General features: G+C 43.7%; 1 protein-coding gene across 1 annotated transcript in view; it reads right to left on the minus strand.

Moving 5' to 3' along the window:
* The window catches only part of PRPH2 (peripherin 2), a 41870-nt gene that overhangs the window by 12904 nt on the left and 10282 nt on the right, over window positions 1-18684 (minus strand). The window contains 1 exon segment of the mRNA XM_040430371.1: window positions 1690-1936. Within this exon segment, the coding sequence (XP_040286305.1) occupies window positions 1690-1936 (247 nt within the window).

Here is an 18684-nt window from a genome sequence, read left to right on the forward strand (position 1 = left end):
GCAACTACCCCCTTCTTATATAGTCAGTGACTATCTATCCCACCCAAGACATGGTCTGGAATCCAATGATTTCCATCCAATCACCGAGAATTTATTCCTCACCTGTTGTGGTCAGATTTTTTCTCCATACGGAGGGATTTAGTTTCTTTTTTTTTTTTATAAAAAGAAGAACTCTTTAGTCACAGTTATATAGAGGTTCAAAGTCCATATCCTTTGCATTAATAATTCATTTTCCATATAATAAAAATATATAGGGCTCAGTACCATATATATATTTAATTCATACAATACAATTCATACAATGAATTAAATATATATATGGTACTGAGCCCTATATATTTTTATTATATGGAAAATGAATTATTAATGCAAAGGATATGGACTTTGAACCTCTATATAACTGTGACTAAAGAGTTCTTCTTTTTATAAAAAAAAAAAAAGAAACTAAATCCCTCCGTATGGAGAAAAAATCTGACCACAACAGGTGAGGAATAAATTCTCGGTGATTGGATGGAAATCATTGGATTCCAGACCATGTCTTGGGTGGGATAGATAGTCACTGACTATATAAGAAGGGGGTAGTTGCATTTGAAGATAAAGCCACTGAGGAAGAGGTTGTTACCTCGAAACGCGTCTGGCCGTGTTTGGATCTACAACTACCCACCTAAGACCACCACAAAGTGACTACATTTTATATTCTGATTGAGGCTCTATACAGGACACTGGGCCCTTTAAGAGCATTTCACACTCGAACCAGAGTAAACCAGCATCTGATTTGAGCTGACCTCAAGCTCCAGCATCTGATTTGAGCTGACCTCAAGCTCCAGCATCTGATTTGAGCTGACCTCAAGCTCCAGCATCTGATTTGAGCTGACCTCAAGCTCCAGCATCTGATTTGAGCTGACCTCAAGCTACAGCTGCTATCCTGCGGTGAAGATTGCAGACATCTCTTGTGTGAGACATCGAGGTCTATGCTTTACATAGCTGGAAAATGGAATTGTCGGTGAACAACAAGCGACATATCGAAAGACTGCAAACTATTGCAGGAGTCCAGATATTTATAAAAAGACCCAGCCTGGAGAGCAGTGAACGGAGGGAACAGGTAAGAGGCTGTGCAAGGAGGACGCCCCAGACGCCAGCCTTATTTAAGATACCGGACCTCCCCGATTTATCTGCTTACATCGAATTCTATATACCAAATTTGCAAATAACTTTTTCGTCACATAAGCAATCTCCCATATCATCACTTAACATCAGTGACAATTATTTTGGGAAGAAAGTATAATCACCTCTATTATAATTATTGTTTTATTAGGATAAGTTCTATATTTGTACACGCTAAATCACTCGATTATTTGATATGTTTAAGCACTAAGGGATACTTTGTCGAATATTTGTTATATCGATTATTTTCACACTGCACATTTATTATTTTCTTAACTGCAAAGAGTTAAAATTTGAGATCAAAATAATCGCTGAATATTTATCATCGCAGAATAGTGTGAACACTTTAATCGCAGAATATTGTAGGGGTAATTTGTGTAATTTTAATAACAATAAATTTAAAAATAATTTAAACTGTCAGATGGTGAGTGGCTGTTTTTAAATTTATATCTTCAAAATGACATGTTTAAAACCTACCAATATTGGTAAATGTAAAACCATATACAAAACTTCTTCCTGTTTTACCTCCATTAGCCAGACGAGTAAGACCAGAGCCCCCATGGAACTCATCATGCTGGTGTAGTAGTACAGCACAGCCTCCCTACAGCCGCTGGTCCATAAGTTCAGTTCTTCTGTCTGAAGGTCGTAGCTGTAATGGGCAGAGTTATTGGTAACCTGCAGCTGAATGCATGGTCGGGGGGAGCTGGGGTTGCAGCAGCTGAATGGTACTCCATCGATCAAGTATTTACCGTCCACGTTACTTTTAATTCGACTACAATGAAAAAAAGACAGAAACAAGGAAATTCAAACAACCTTAAATTACAGGCAATGGAAGCATAGTCTCCAACCTTTCTCTCCACTTCTAATGTGGCCCTAGCCATAGGTCCATGCTTTCCTGCACAGTGGTGACCCTGTGGGATGGAGTCCTCAACCTTATGACCTAATGGGATGGTCCTCGCTTCCTACTCGCCTAGGTGACACATGTCAACTTTCAGGTGACATCATGGCTTAGTGTCCTAAGCCCGCCGTCCCACTGAGTTAGTGTCCTGGATCTGATGACACATGGCTTAGCCCACAACCTCAGTCACCTGCTAGATAATGTCAAGATTTTGGTGTCCATTGGTCACTTACCTCACAGACAGAAAGTCTCATTTAATTAAAATATAACTTTCTAAATGTACGTGACTTTTTGTTATGTGGTTGGAACATAAGATGCCCTGGTGCTGGCCACGTGCTCCTATTCTTAGCTTCTTCATCATGATTTCTCCTTATATGAAGTAGTTTCTATGCATTAAAGTGGGTTTCACACTTGGCATCCTAATCACAATCTTGATGACCATTCACCTTCTGTAGCTGTCAGCCATTAGCTATTGCTCCGAACTCCCTCATACAAATGCTTGGTTCAACCAAACGTGCATGTGTTTTCAGTTGGTAGGGGGCAATAAGTCGCTGCCAGTCATCTTTGGCGGTGGCTTATCTTCCGTGAGAACATACCCCCATACACATAGCATAGTCGGATGGTTCGGCCAAAATTGCCAGATTCTGCTCAGTTTGCTCTTATGTAAATGGACCCCTTAGGATTTTTGAGCTGCAATAATTTTTTTGAGCACAAGAGTACCTAAAATTTTCCACCTTATTCCATATATACATGCAGCATTTCAGGCTCTGGTTATCTTTTTTTTTATATAATTTTTTATTTTTTTATTTTTATTATTAGACTCATATATATAATATTTTTATTAAATTGATGCATACTTTAGTGCTATGTAGGTTGGTATAATCTATTTTTGCTTGCAGCCTCCACCCAATGTAATCTACAGATTGCGTCAATTCAAGTTGCCCATCAACAGCTTGGCTGACTGACTGGGTGACCACCATTCAAATACATAGGTATGTGAACTGAAGAGATGACAGAAAGTCTGATACACACAGTCTTCAGGCTACACATTTGATTTAGGTCAATCACGGACGCAGGGCGTGACTTGAGGTGTGAGAACGGAGCCTCTAGGAGCAGGAGCAACCCCCCACCCCCCCTCCTAGAGGCTAATTTGCATCTAATCAAAGTTAAAATTGTGCAGTAAGGGGCGCATCGATAAGCATAAGAATAGGCTAGTTGGGGTCTGCTGACATTAGCACATCGCTAATGTCAGCCAGCTTAATAGGGTTAATTTTGGTGACAGAAACCCTTTTAACATATGGTTCAAATGCTTACATTCTATAAACTGTGTTGAGGATATAAAGCTGAGGACTGTTTCAGCTGGCTGGATATTACGCACATGGTGTCCTGCTGTGACTGCCAGTGATCAGGTGTAATCTGCGGGGATCCCAATGAAAAGTGTTCAGTTTCCCTGCAGTGCCACCACAGGTGAAGTGAAGCATTACACAGTGGTTAATGAAATCCTTTAAAAATATGAACATGCTGGGTCCTCCAGAACCCTCAAATTTTGGACAGAGGTGGCTGCTTGCTTCAGGTTTTATTGACTACAGATGGCCTAGATGGACAGTAGTGATCTGGGAAATAAGCTAGGAGGACCGTAGTCTGCCACACAGCAGAGAGAAGAAATTATTAGCTTAGCATACAGAGGTGTAGAGTAACGAGAGGCGGATAAGGAAGTCCTAGAGATGGAGTGGTCTGATATACAGAAGAGCATGGACGGAATAAACGTACCTGTTTGTACCCTGGTTATACCTCTGCCTCAATATCAATAATTTGTTCAACTACAGACTACACCTTGTTTTATTGAAGACATACCATGACATTTTTCATTGACATGTGGACCACTAGTGAATATTTAGTTGTGAGTCTAATCTTCTGCTCTGGTCCATAGTTCAGCTTATCCTTGGAGTAAACCTGGGAGTCCAGCAGCTCCTGGCATATACGCTATTATGTTCAGTGGCATCCATTAAAAGAATCTATACAATGCCAGTATATATATATATATATATATATATTTTTTTTTTTTTTTTACAAATGGGTGACATTATATACCTATGTAGTGGCATCCATCGGAGGTATATATTGGGAAATCCAGTGTAAAAGCAACTTAACCAACCCTTACTGACTGGGACATCTTCTGACAGATCATAAAAATGCATAGTGCCTATTCCACCCACTTTGTGACTCTTCTTGTCTTGATTTCAGTGTGTTTGCTGCACATAATGATTATAGATTATTAGAAAATAATTGTGCGTAGATTTAATGTGGAAGAACATCAGAAACATTGACCCCCTCCCCCGCCCAGTATTAAATTTGCAGTAAACATGTAGAATAACCAGATACATTGCAGAATGTTCAGGGCCTCAGGCACTGCTGTGAAGTCTACAATGGTAGGGCTCGGTTTACAATTGCTTTACCTGAATCTTTGCTCCCTTTAGTCTTTTTTCCATCTCAAGTGGAATTGGATTCCAGAAGCAGAGAGAAATTATAGGGCCGAGTCCCACGGTGAGCTCCACCAAATGTACTGCGCCTTTATTAAAGTTAAAAGGTTTTTCCAATCTGATTATGTTTTTGTTTCAGAAAACCACGTGGATTTGACTCAAGCAGTAGACATCGATCCTATTACTGTGTTTTGACAGTTTGCCAGCTAGACAGTGGGTGAAACGCTTTTAGATAGAGATTTGGATTTTTTTGGTCATTACAGATACGCCACAAACAATTCTTTGGGAGACTCATTAAGTTGTTGTGCGTGGAGAACTCATAGCTTTAGGTAGTAAAATAAAAAAATAGAGGTAAAAGACTCTCCACTCCTCGCTTTCCAAAATAACAGCCATTTAAACGATTTACAAACGTCAAAAAGCAAATCAGGCTGATAATGAGTTGGTTGCAATGAGACAACAACGTAAAGACCATTTAAATGTCCAACACAAAAAAACAATATCAGTACTATAGAATTACGTAGATTCTATGCTCACGGAGTCAGAGGTAATAGACTTATAATTTATTCAAAAAATAAATTCATCTATTTTCATCACACTAGCATATCTATTTTCCGTTATTGAGATCCGTCGGAGGGTCTCAATACCGAAAAAAAAAAAAAAAAACGCTTCCATTTTGTCCCCATTTATTGGCAATGGGGACAAAACGTAACTGAACAGAACGGAGTGCTCCAAAATGCGTTCCGTTTGGTTGGTTCTCATACAGGAGAGCAAACAGCATCATGCTGCAGTTTTCTTTCCGTCATGGGATGGGGAGGAGAAAAATTGATGATCCATAATGTAAGTTAATGGGGATGGATCCGTTTTCTCTGACACAATAGAAAACTGATCCGTCCCCCATTGACTTTCAATGGCGTTCATGACGGATTCGTCTTGGCTATATTAAAGATAATACGACCGGATCCATTTATAACGGATGTAGATGGTTGTATTATCAGTAACGGAAGCGTTTTTGCTGAACCCTGCCGGATCCAGCAAAAACACTAGTGTGAAAGTAGCCTAAATTAATCTATTAAAACATCCTCTGGGGCCAAATATTCAAAAACCCAAGAGATAGCGGAGGATTTTATAAAACCTAGATACCACTGGCCAATCATCAGGACCAGATGGCTGTAGATACCGTCCTTAGCATTGTACAACTACCTCAATTTTCCACCGAAGATTGCACCTCACTGCTCAAATCTGTCTCCACAGAAGAAGTCTCAGCCATTGTAAAATCTGTGCCTATTGAGAAAAGCCCTGGCCCTGATGGTTTCCCTTCTGGTTATTAACCGCCTCCGGACCGCCTAACGCAGGATCGCGTTCCGGAGGCGGCAGCGCTGCGCACAGTCACGCATATACGCGTCATCTCGCGAGACGCGAGATTTCGCTCAAAGCCGGCCCGCGTATGCGCATCGCGGGCCGGCAAAAGTTAGAGGACAAGTTCGTCACCAGCCTGCCAGCCAATGATCGTTGCTGGCAGGCTGGCGATTTTCAAAAAAACGAATCCGAAGCCACATAACACATCATATTAGTAAATATGATGTGTTAAATGGCTTGTCTGCTCCTCTGCTGGTCCTTTTCGTCGGTTGGTTCCAGCAGAGGAGCAGACATCACTGTGAGTACCCACCAAACACTACCCTTAGCCCCAGATCACCTTCCATCACCCTCATCATCCAAATTAACCCCTTGATCGCCCCCTGTCAATCACTTAGTGAAAGACAAAAAGTGATCAGTGTAAACTGTCACTTTTTTTTCCACTAGTATTGGCTGTTAGGTTTTAGGATAGTTTAGGCCCCTTGGTTAGGTAGTTAGCAATCGGTTAGCGCCCAGCCCACCGTACCGCAGTCGCTGATTAGCGTATCGCTAATCAGCATTTGTACTTTTATAGTATCTGTAAGTGATCAAAACTGATCACAGTCAGATCTATAATTGTATTAGTGTCACCTTAGCTCACCCTCCACCCAAAACGCAGTGTTTGCCCGATCAGGCCTGATCGGTCGTCCACACGTGCGTTCACCCACGCCCGCCCCGCCGCAGTGACAAAAAATATATATTTTTTTTTATCACTGCACATTCACTTTACACGCACTGCGGCGATAAAAAAAATCAGTTTTGATATTTTTTATCAACCGCAGCGGCCTCCGGTACTTCTCTAGCCTCCCCTTTGTAAGACAGGCTTGCTTTTTTTCTTGGGTAGTCTCAGGGAATACCGCTAAATTTAGTAGTCCAAATGTCAAACAGGGGGTATTCTTCTGAAGAGGCCTACAGGATTCTGACCCAGTCGGATGAGGAATGGGAACCCTCATCTGACGAATCTAGCGGGTCAGAATATGAACCTGTAGAAAGCAGTGGCTCTCTGACCCAAAGTTCAGACGAGGAGGTCCCTGATAGAACCAGGCGTACCCGGCCCTGTGTCGCTAGACCACAGGTTGCGCAGGATCCGCTTCAAGAGCAGCAGAGTGGGGCTGGCGCTGTCGGATCACGTGGTGAGGCATACACCAGCAGCGCAGCCCTTCCTGGACCTAGTACCAGCACTGCCGTACAACATGGTGAAGTGGCGAGCACCAGAAGGGCAGTTGATGCTGGTACGGTGGCACGTGCAGTAGTTACCCCGTCGCAGCCACCGCACAGACAGGCCCGTAGACCCCCTAGAGTCCCTGAGGTGCTGGCAAATCCTGATTGGCAGTCACCAACTTCAGCTGCACCATTAGTTCCCCCTTTCACCGCCCAGTCTGGAGTTCGGGTTGAGACAGCTCAGATCGGTTCGGCCCTGGGATTTTTTGAGCTGTTCTTGACTGCGGAGCTCTTGGACTTAGTCGTGGCAGAAACAAATCGGTATGCCACACAATTTATATCCGCCAACCCGGGAAGCTTTTATGCCCAGCCTTTCCGGTGGAAATCAGTCCAAGTTTCCGAAATTAAAATTTTTCTGGGCCTTCTCCTCAACATGGGTCTAACTAAAAAGCATGAATTGCAGTCATATTGGTCCACGAACCCGATTCATCACATGCCCATGTTCTCTGCTGCTATGTCCAGGGCACGATTTGAGGCCATCCTCCGTTTCCTGCATTTTAGCAACAACACCACCTCCCGTCCCAGAGGCCACCCAGCTTTTGACCGGCTCCACAAAATTCGGCCCCTCATAGACCACTTCAACCAGAAATTTGCAGATTTGTATACCCCAGAGCAAAACATCTGCGTAGACGAGTCCCTAATACATTTTACCGGGCGCCTTGGCTTCAAACAATACATCCCAAGCAAGCATGCCCGTTATGGGGTCAAATTGTATAAGCTGTGTGAAAGGGCCACAGGCTATACCCACAAATTTCGGATCTATGAGGGAAAAGATCAGACCCTGGAGCCGGTCGGTTGCCCTGACTACCTGGGGAGCAGTGGAAAGACAGTCTGGGACTTGGTGTCACCCTTATTCGGCAAGGGGTACCATCTTTATGTGGACAATTTCTACACAAGTGTGGCCCTCTTTAAGCATTTGTTCCTAGAACAGATTGGCGCCTGTGGCACCGCGCGAACTAGTCGCGTGGGCTTCCCCCAACGGCTCGTTACCACCCGTCTTGCAAGGGGGGAGAGGGCTGCCTTGTGTAACGAAGAACTGCTCCCGGTGAAATGGAGAGACAAGCGTGACGTTTACATGCTCTCCTCCATTCACGCAGACACGACAATACAAATTGAGCGAGCAACCCGTGTCATTGAAAAGCCCCTCTGTGTCCACGACTATAATTTGCTCATGGGAGGGGTGGACTTCAATGACCAGATGTTGTCTCCGTATTTAGTTTCCCGACGCACCAGACGCTGGTATAAGAAGGTGTCTGTATATTTAATTCAATTGGCTGCATATAATAGTTTTGTCCTCTACAGTAAGGCTGGGAGAACAGGATCCTTCCTCAAATTTCAGGAAGAGATCATCAAGAACCTCCTGTATCCAGAAGGTTCCGTGGCCCCATCCACCAGTGTAGTTAGCCGTCTACACGAGCGACATTTCCCCAGTGTCGTTCCTGGTACCTCAACCCAACCGTCACCCCGAAAAAGATGTCGTGTCTGTAGCAGGAGTGGAATATGGCGTGACACCCGCTATTTCTGTCCTGACTGTCCTGACCACCCTACCCTATGCTTTGGAGAGTGTTTCCGGAAGTACCACACACAGGTACACTTAGCATAGGGATTGCATCTCACAGGACAGGACAACACACAGGGCTATTGGGGCTCTTTTACTCACAGCTGCTGCAAACCTCTCCTTTCACCTGGGATAAAGTGCATAACGTACTTCACCACATCTTTGGGCGATTTGCGCTTTGCACATTGTCCCATGGGGAAGGAGAGGTTTGTTCTATAAAGGTTAAAAAAAATAATAATAATTACCGGTAAGTAAAAAAGTTAACGTTCAGTTGAAAAAGTTAAAGTTTATATGTTCTGTTCAAATTTTAATATAAAGTTAATAAATTTATTGCGTTGCGGCCTGTTTTTTTTTTTTTTGTTTTTTTTTACCTTCCAGGTGGACCAACCGATCGACTAGCTGCAGCACTGATGTGCATTCGGACAGAAGCATTGCGCTGCTGTCAGATTACACACAAGTCGGTGTATGCGGCGCTGCAAGACGAGATTTCTCCTCTGCAGTAAAAGATACGTTTGCCGAGGCATATGAGCTGAGGAGGTGGCGGTGTTCATATGCTTTGGCAAACACTTTGTATATATAAAAAAAAAATTAAAATCCCGGCAATGATTTATTTATCCACATCGATTGATGTGAATGGATAAATCTGGTTTGCCTATGTCCTGGCAGACGCCTTTCCCCTCCTTTTTTTTTTTTTGGCAGAGATTTTTTCATCCACATTGATCGATGCGAATGAAGAAATCTGTGCCATTCATTTTTTCTTTCAGCCCAGAGGCTGAACGGAAAAAAAAAATCTCATTACCCGTATGCTCAATATAAGGAGAATAGCAGAAACTCCTAATGCTGGCCATACATGTAATGATTGCGGAGACCCTCAAATGCCAGGGCAGTACAAACACCCCACAAATGACCCCATTTCGGAAAGAAGACACCCCAAGGTATTCGCTGAGGGGCATATTGAGTCCATGAAAGATTGAAATTTTTGTCTCAAGTTAGCGGAAAGGGAGACTTTGTGAGAAAAAACCCCAAAAAATCAATTTCTGCTAACTTGTGCCAAAAATTTTTTTTTTCTATGAACTCACCATGCCCCTCATTGAATACCTTGGGGTGTCTTCTTTCCAAAATGGGGTCACATGTGGGGTATTTATACTGCCCTGGCTTTTTAGGGGCCCTAAAGCGTGAGAAGAAGTCTGGGATCCAAATGTCTAAAAATGCCCCCCTAAAAGGAATGTGGGCCCCTTTGCGCATCTAGGCTGCAAAAAAGTGTCACACATGTGGTATCGCCGTACTCAGGAGAAGTTGGGGAATGTGTTTTGGGGTGTCATTTTACATATACCCATGCTGGGTGAGAGAAATATCTTGGTCAAATGCCAACTTTGTATAAAAAAATGGAAAAGTTGTCTTTTGCCAAGATATTTCTCTCACCCATCATGGGTATATGTAAAATGACACCCCAAAACACATTGCCCAACTTCTCCTGAGTACGGAGATACCACATGTGTGACACTTTTTTGCAGCCTAGGTGGGCAAAGGGGCCCACATTCCAAAGAGCACCTTTCGGATTTCACCAGCCATTTTTTACAGATTTTGATTTCAAACTACTTACCACACATTTGGGCCCCTAGAATGCCAGGGCAGTATAACTACCCCACAAGTGACCCCATTTTGGAAAGAAGACACCCCAAGGTATTCCGTAAGGGGCATGGCGAGTTCCTAGAATTTTTTATTTTTTGTCACAAGTTAGCGGAAAATGATGATTTTTTTTTTTGATTTTTTTTTTCTTACACAGTCTCATATTCCACTAACTTGTGACAAAAAATAAAAACTTCCATGAACTCACTATGCCCATCAGCGAATACCTTGGGGTGTCTTCTTTCCAAAATGGGGTCACTTGTGGGGTAGTTATACTGCCCTGGGATTCTAGGGGCCCTAATGTGTGGTAAGTAGTATGAAATCAAAATGTGTAAAAAATGAATGGTGAAATCCGAAAGGTGCTCTTTGGAATGTGGGCCCCTTTGCCCACCTAGGCTGCAAAAAAGTGTCACACATGTGGTATCTCCGTACTCAGGAGAAGTTGGGCAATGTGTTTTGGGGTGTCATTTTACATATACCCATGCTGGGTGAGATAAATATCTTGGTCAAATGCCAACTTTGTATAAAAAAATGGGAAAAGTTGTCTTTTGCCAAGATATTTCTCTCACCCAGCATGGGTATATGTAAAATGACACCCCAAAACACATTGCCCAACTTCTCCTGAGTACGGAGATACCACATGTGTGACACTTTTTTGCAGCCTAGGTGGGCAAAGGGGGCCACATTCCAAAGAGCACCTTTCGAATTTCCCCGGCCATTTTTTACAGATTTTGATTTCAAACTACTTACGACACATTTGGGCCCCTAGAATGCCAGGGCAGTATAACTACCCCACAAGTGACCCCATTTTGGAAAGAAGACACCCCAAGGTATTCGCTGATGGGCATAGTGAGTTCATAGAACTTTTTATTTTTTGTCACAAGTTAGTGGAATATGAGACTTTGTAAGAAAAAAACAAAACAAAAAAAAACATAATTTTCCGCTAACTTGTGACAAAAAATAAAAAATTCTAGGAACTCGCCATGCCCCTCATGGAATACCTTGGGGTGTCTTCTTTCCAAAATGGGGTCACTTGTGGGGTAGTTATACTGCCCTGGCATTCTAGGGGCCCTAATGTGTGGTAAGTAGTATGAAATCAAAATGTGTAAAAAATGACCGGTGAAATCCGAAAGGTGCTCTTTGGAATGTGGGCCCCTTTGCCCACCTAGGCTGCAAAAAAGTGTCACACATCTGGTATCTCCGTACTCATGAGAAGTTGGGCAATGTGTTTTGGGGTGTCATTTTACATATACCCATGCTGGGTGAGAGAAATATCTTGGCAAAAGACAACTTTTCCCATTTTTTTATACAAAGTTGGCATTTGACCAAGATATTTATCTCACCCAGCATGGGTATATGTAAAATGACACCCCAAAACACATTGCCCAACTTCTCCTGAGTACGGAGATACCACATGTGTGACACTTTTTTGCAGCCTAGGTGGGCAAAGGGGCCCACATTCCAAAGAGCACCTTTCGGATTTCACCAGCCATTTTTTACAGATTTTGATTTCAAACTACTTACCACACATTTGGGCCCTTAGAATGCCAGGGCAGTATAACTACCCCACAAGTGACCCCATTTTGGAAAAAAGACACCCCAAGGTATTCGCTGATGGGCATAGTGAGTTCATAGAAGTTTTTATTTTTTGTCACAAGTTAGTGGAATATGAGACTTTGTAAGAAAATTTTTGTACCATAGTTTGTAAACGCTATAACTTTTACCCAAACCATATTTTTTTTTACCCAAACATTTTTTTTTTTATCAAAGACATGTAGAACAATAAATTTATAGAAAAATTTATATATGGATGTCGTTTTTTTTGCAAAATTTTACAACTGAAAGTGAAAAATGTCATTTTTTTGCAAAAAAATCGTTAAATTTCGATTAATAACAAAAAAAGTTAAAATGTCAGCAGCAATGAAATACCACCAAATGAAAGCTCTATTAGTGAGAAGAAAATGAGGTAAAATTCATTTGGGTGGTAAGTTGCATGACCGAGCAATAAACGGTCAAAGTAGTGTAGGTCAGAAGTGTAAAAAGTGACCTGGTCATTAAGGGTGTTTAAGCTAGGGGGGCTGAGGTGGTTAAAGGTAATTTCTGCCCATCCTTCTCCCGCATCCGATGGTGGTGTAATGCACTTTTGAACGGCACATTTCTTCCCAAACAAGCACTAGAAGACACAATTACAACCATGCCTAAAGAGGGGAAAGACTTAGAACGACGTGGAAGATATCACCCTATACCATTGCTCAACGTTTATTCGAAAATATGAGTTAAATGGTTGAGTAGTTCTCTTTCAAAATTAGTAAATCCTGAACAAGTAGGTATTGTCCCAGGTAGGAAAGGTAATCATAATTCTTGTAAAATACTTAAAGGGTTTGTCTCACTTCAGCAAATAGCATTTATCCTATATGGAAATTTATGTTTCAAATGCTTTATTGAAAAATAGTTTTTCATCTTCATATAAGCATCATGATACAGCAAAAACATATGCATTTCGGTCATACATAAATTGTTAACAAAAAATAAAATAATAATAAAGAAAAATAACAATGACAATAACAATCGTCAAAGGGAGATCCAAAAGCGATTATCAGCTCTATATGGAAATTTAATGCACTTACTAATCTATTGTGATTGTCCATATTGTCTCCTTTGCTGGCTTGATTCATTTTTCCATCACATTATATACTGCTTGTTTCCAGGGGTTACGACAACCCTACAATCCAGCGGTGCTGGTCGTGTTTACACACTATAGAAAAAAGTGCCAACCTATGCACGCAGTCTCGGCCACCAGAGAGGTGGCGCTTTTTCCTGTAGGGTACAAGTGGGACCACCGCTGCTACATTAGAGGGTGGCCGTAATCCCTGGAGGATATGAGCAGTGTATAATGTGATGGAAAAATTAATCCAGCCAGCAAAGGAAGCAATATTAACTTGAGAGACAACCCCTTTAACGTGATCCAGTATGCTCTGGGCTTCCTCTAGTTCTTCTTGGCACTGATGCTGAGAAGGCTTTTGATTGCGTCAACTGGCTGTTCATGCAACAAGTCTTGGCCAGATTTGGTATGCCGTCCAAGTTTATTAGGCGATCATGTCCCTATACAGTAGTCCTAGTGCGATAGTCACGGGTAGGGCTCATGCACACGACCATTGCCCGACCGTGGCCATATTGCGGCCCGCATACGGTGGGTCCACAATACATGGGCACCGGCCATGTGCATCACGGATCGCGGACCTATTCATTTCAATAGGTCCGCAATCCTGGAGATGCGGCACAGAGGCACGGATCGGAAGGACTACGGAGTTGAATGGGACTGGATCTGTCTGCAGCAGCCACTTCTCTTCTGTCTTCATCTTTGAGGAATAGGACCTTTGATGACGTCACTGCGCTCATCACATGGTCCATTGCATGATCTTTTACCATGGTGATGGATCATGTGATGGACCATGTGATGAGCGCAGTGACGTCACCACAGGTCTTTTTCCTCACAGATGAAGACAGAAGAGAAGCCGGACTGCGCGAACATGTGGATTAAGGTGAGTTAAATTATTTATTTATTTTTTTAACCCCTCCAGCCCTATTGTACTATGCATTCTGTATTCAGAATGCTATTATTTTCCCTTATAACCACGTTATAAGGGGAAATAATACAATCTACACAACCTTGAACCCAAACCTGAACTTCTGTGAAGAAGTTCGGGTCTGGGTACCACATTCAGTTTTTTATCACGCGCGCGCAAAACACATTGCACCCGCACGATAAAAACTGAACAACGGAACGCAATCGCAGTCAAAACTGACTGCAATTGCGTACCTTCTCGTGCAGGTTTGCCGCAACGCATCCGGACCTTATCCAGACACGCTCGTTTGCAAGGGGCCTTACCCCAGTCCTCAGTCAAGATCTGCACAAATATCAACTTCTTAATCGAGCTTATTATCATTATAATTATTAGTATTACTTTTATTTTCTATTACAATTTACTGTATTTTTAATGCAATACCTGATCTATGGCAGCTTTGGAATACTAATGTTTTAAAATATTGACCCAAGGGAGATCCCAAGAATAAGGGCTCATGTACCATATTTTGCATCCATGTTGCATTTTTTGTGGGTCGCACACTAACCCATTCATTTCTATGAGACTGCAAGATAATGGACAGCATATGGATGTCATCCGTGTGCTGTCCGCATCCTTATATCTGTTCTGCAAATTATAGAACATGTGCTATTGTAGTCCACATTGCAGACGAGAATAGCCATTTCTATGGAAGGGAGAGAAAAATGCGGATTGTACATGGAAGCGATCCATATTTTCAGGATCCGTGGTTTGCCGACTGAAACACGGATTTAGTTGTGTGCGTGAGGCCTTAAAGGGGTATTCCCATCACATACAATAGGGGCATATCGCTAGTATATGCCCCCATTGTCTGATAGGTGCGGGTCCCACCTCTGGGACACGCTACTACAAGGAGAATGGAGAACGGTGCGGGGAGAGCTGTGGCTGGAGAACCCCGGGTTTCCTGGGGTCCGTCCTCCACCAAGAGCTGCATCCCACTACAAGTGAATGGGAGCGCACCGCGCACGCGTGGCCCCTGCTCCCATTCATTTCTATGGGGCAGATGGAAATAGTCTAGGCAGCGCTCGGCTATTTTCGGCGGCCCCATTGAAATGAATGGAGGGCGACTGTGCATGCGTAGTGCGCCCTACACTACTTTCCCCGCTCCGGTCTCGCTGTAGGTGCGGGTCCCAGAGGTGGGACCTGCACCTATCAGACAATGGGGGCATATCCTAGCAATATGCCCCCATTGTATATGATGGGAAAACCCCTTTAAGTTTTACAAAAACTGGACATGTTATCTGTTATATAACTGGTAATATTTTCTGACTCAATATACAGAAAATGCAAACCACGTATCCAGGGGCGAACTGGAAACTTAAAGTGGCCCTGGAAAAAAAATACCAAAAATGGCTCTGTTTTGTAGTTGGGTCTAAATTTTTGGAAGGCAGGGCCAGCAATACCATATTGTGGCACATTATACCACCCCAACAGAGCCAAATACCACAGTCCATCATAAAAAACTGCCAGCAATGCAAATACATCCCCAAAAACTTCCACTGACCGGCTGTGAGGAGGGCCCAGGTGGACCCCTGGGCATCGGCCCACCGGGAAATTTCCCTGTAAGGTCTATGGCCAATCCGCCCCTGCACGTATCGATGATCAAGGACTCCCACCGTGAAATATATTTGCTGTATCTATGTAGTGCTATCAAAGTAACAAAACACAAATGTTCACCAACTGGTCAAAGCTACACAAAAAGAGGAAATCCCTAAAACGTCTGATCCTATGGATTGTTTCAATTCGTGTAGCTTTGACCAACATTGGTGTTTTGTTGCTTTGACAGCACTACATAGATACAAATGGCAGCAAGTATCTTCTCCTGTGGGAATTAAAGCGGTTCTCCCCGATTTTTATTTTTTTTCTAAATTTGACAAGGGCCTGATGATCCCGCACTGCCACTCTGGTCCCCATCGTTCCAATCCCCAGTGAGCCTATAATGATGATGTCACGTTAATCATTCACTGCACCGCTGCTGCAGCCAATCACTGGTTTGGCTGCGGCTTTCATGGGAATGAGGCAGGGATTGAGGCGGTAGGGACTGTTGCAAAAGAGCGGGAACGTCTATACATTTTAAAGGTGATGGAGATAGGAAAGCACTGAATTTATACAAAGAGGATTCCTGTGTACCCCTATGTGAAGAGTGCAGCAGTCAAGCATGAGAGCTGCTGTTCCATTCATCTCTATGGGACTGCCAGCCAAGAGCTTTTCTCAGCTTTTCTTCAGGGGTCCCATAAGGATGAATGGAATGGCAGTGCTCATGCTCGACAACCATTCTACAGTATTTATATAGTGGTCTAAGAAGCCCCATTCTCCTGATCTGTGCGGTTCCCAGCGGTTGGAAAGCCACCGATCAGACACTTAGGATCGGGGATAAGTTTAAGTCTTATTACAACCCTTTATAGTCAGTTGGCGCCAGTGGCGGATTACAATAGGGACGTTCGGGTCGGCAGCCCCGGGCCCAGCGCCGCTGGGGGGCCCAACGCTGACCCGAACGCCCACATACTGCGGCGGGGCACGGGAGCGCATAGCTCCCTGTCCCCTCGCCGATCACCGCCATAGGCTTCAGGCCTTGTAGGCCTGAGGCCTATGCGGTAGTGAAATCCCGGCGCAGGCGTGCGTGATGACGTCATCATCGCGCGCCTGTGCCGGGACGCAGCACTGTGACGCGCCTGACTCATCCCGCCTCTGCGAGCAAGCGCCTGGCCCTGGACATAGGTGAGTATTTATCTTTTCATTTTTTGTTCATTTTTTATTTTTTTATTTCATGTGCCTACATTTGGGGGGTGGGGAGCAAATGGGGGCAGTGGTGGGGGCAAATTATTATGAGAGGGACTACACTATGTGGGGGCAAATTATTATGAGAGGGACTCCACTATGTGGGGGCAAATTGCTGTGTGGGGGCAAATTATTATGAGAGGGACTACACTATGTGGGGGCAAATTATTATGAGTGGGACTACACTATGTGGGGGCAAATTATTATGAGAGGGACTACACTATGTGGGGGCAAATTATTATGAGAGGGACTACACTATGTGGGGGCAAATTGCTGTGTGGGGGCAAATTATTATGAGAGGGACTACACTATGTGGGGGCAAATTATTATGAGAGGGACTACACTATGTGGGGGCAAATTATTATGAGAGGGACTACACTATGTGGGGGCAAATTGCTGTGTGGGGGCAAATTATTATGAGAGGGACTACACTATGTGGGGGCAAAATGCTGTGTGGGGGCAAATTATTATGAGAGGGACTACACTATGTGGGGGCAAATTGCTATGTGGGGGCAAATTATTATGAGAGGGACTACACTATGTGGGGGCAAATTGCTATGTGGGGGCAAATTATTATGAGAGGGACTACACTATGTGGGGGCAAATTGCTGTGTGGGGGCAAATTATTATGAGAGGGACTACTATGTGGGGGCAAATTGCTATGTGGGGGCAGTGTGGGGGAAAATTGCTATGTGGGGGCAGTGTGGGGGAAAATTGCTATGTGGGGGCAGTGTGGGGGCAAATTGCTATGTGGGGCAGTGTGGGGGCAAATTATTATGGGAGGGACTACTATGTGGGGGCAAATTTCTATATGGGGGCAGTGTGGGGGAAACTATTGTGTGGGGGTAATTGCTATGTGGGGACAGTGTGAGGAAATTGCTATGTGGGGGCAAATTACTATGTGGGGGCAGTGTGGGGGAAACTGTGTGGGGGAAATTGCCATGTGGGGACAGTGTGGGGAAATTACTACGGTATGTGGGGACAGTGTGGGGAAATTGCTATGTGGGAAAATTGCTATGTGGGGGCAGTGTGGGGAAAACTATTGTGTGGGGGAACAGTGTGGGGAAATTGCTATGTGGGGGCAGTGTGGGGGGAAATTACTGTGTGGGGGGAAATTACTATGTGGGGGCAGTGTGGTGGAAATTACTATATGGGGGTGTTGCTATTGGGGAGGCACTGTAGGGGAAATTCTATTATTTCTGGGGACACTATACAGGGATTATTGCCTGGAGCACAATAGAGGGTGTTATTATTACTCGGGGCACTCTAGGGGACATTATAGCTGCTGTGAACACTATAGGAACATTTGGGGTAATTTATCAAACTGGTGTAACGCAGAACTGGCTTAGTTGCCCATAGCAGCCAATCAGATTCCACCTTTCATATTTGACCGCTCTTTTGGAAATCCAGTTCTACTTTACACCAGTTTGATAAATTACCCCAATTATGTCTATTAGGGTCACTATTTTTTCAGCAGTATAGTTCCTGGGGCATTGGGGAGCACAACGGGCACAGTATTGGGGGTGGCAGGATGACGCTGTGGGGACACCAGGATGGGGAGGTTGATGGAAAAATTGAGAAATCTAACGTGTCTGTGTTACAAACTGTAGAGACGAGATGTGGCTGAAAGAATTTGCCATGGTGGTCTGGGTCAAATGGAGGAGAAGAGGAAAGAGAAGGTCTACATGACAGGAGATGTCACTGGATGTAAGAGGTATGTGGTGCTGTATTCTCCTCCATGTCTTTTTTATTACAATTATATGTATTTTAAATTTGGTGACCAAATTTTTCAGTTTAGGACCCAATTTGGGGTATTCTTTTTTAGTCTGAAGATGTCATATGGCCTAAGAAGAGACTGTGGCGCCCATGAAGCACCGCAGCCTCTTCATACAAAAAAAAAAAACTAAACTAAAATGGAGGGGGGGGGGGGGGCCCAAGTTG

This window comes from Bufo bufo, chromosome 4 (assembly GCF_905171765.1).
Source record: "Bufo bufo chromosome 4, aBufBuf1.1, whole genome shotgun sequence".
Lineage (NCBI taxonomy): Eukaryota > Metazoa > Chordata > Amphibia > Anura > Bufonidae > Bufo > Bufo bufo.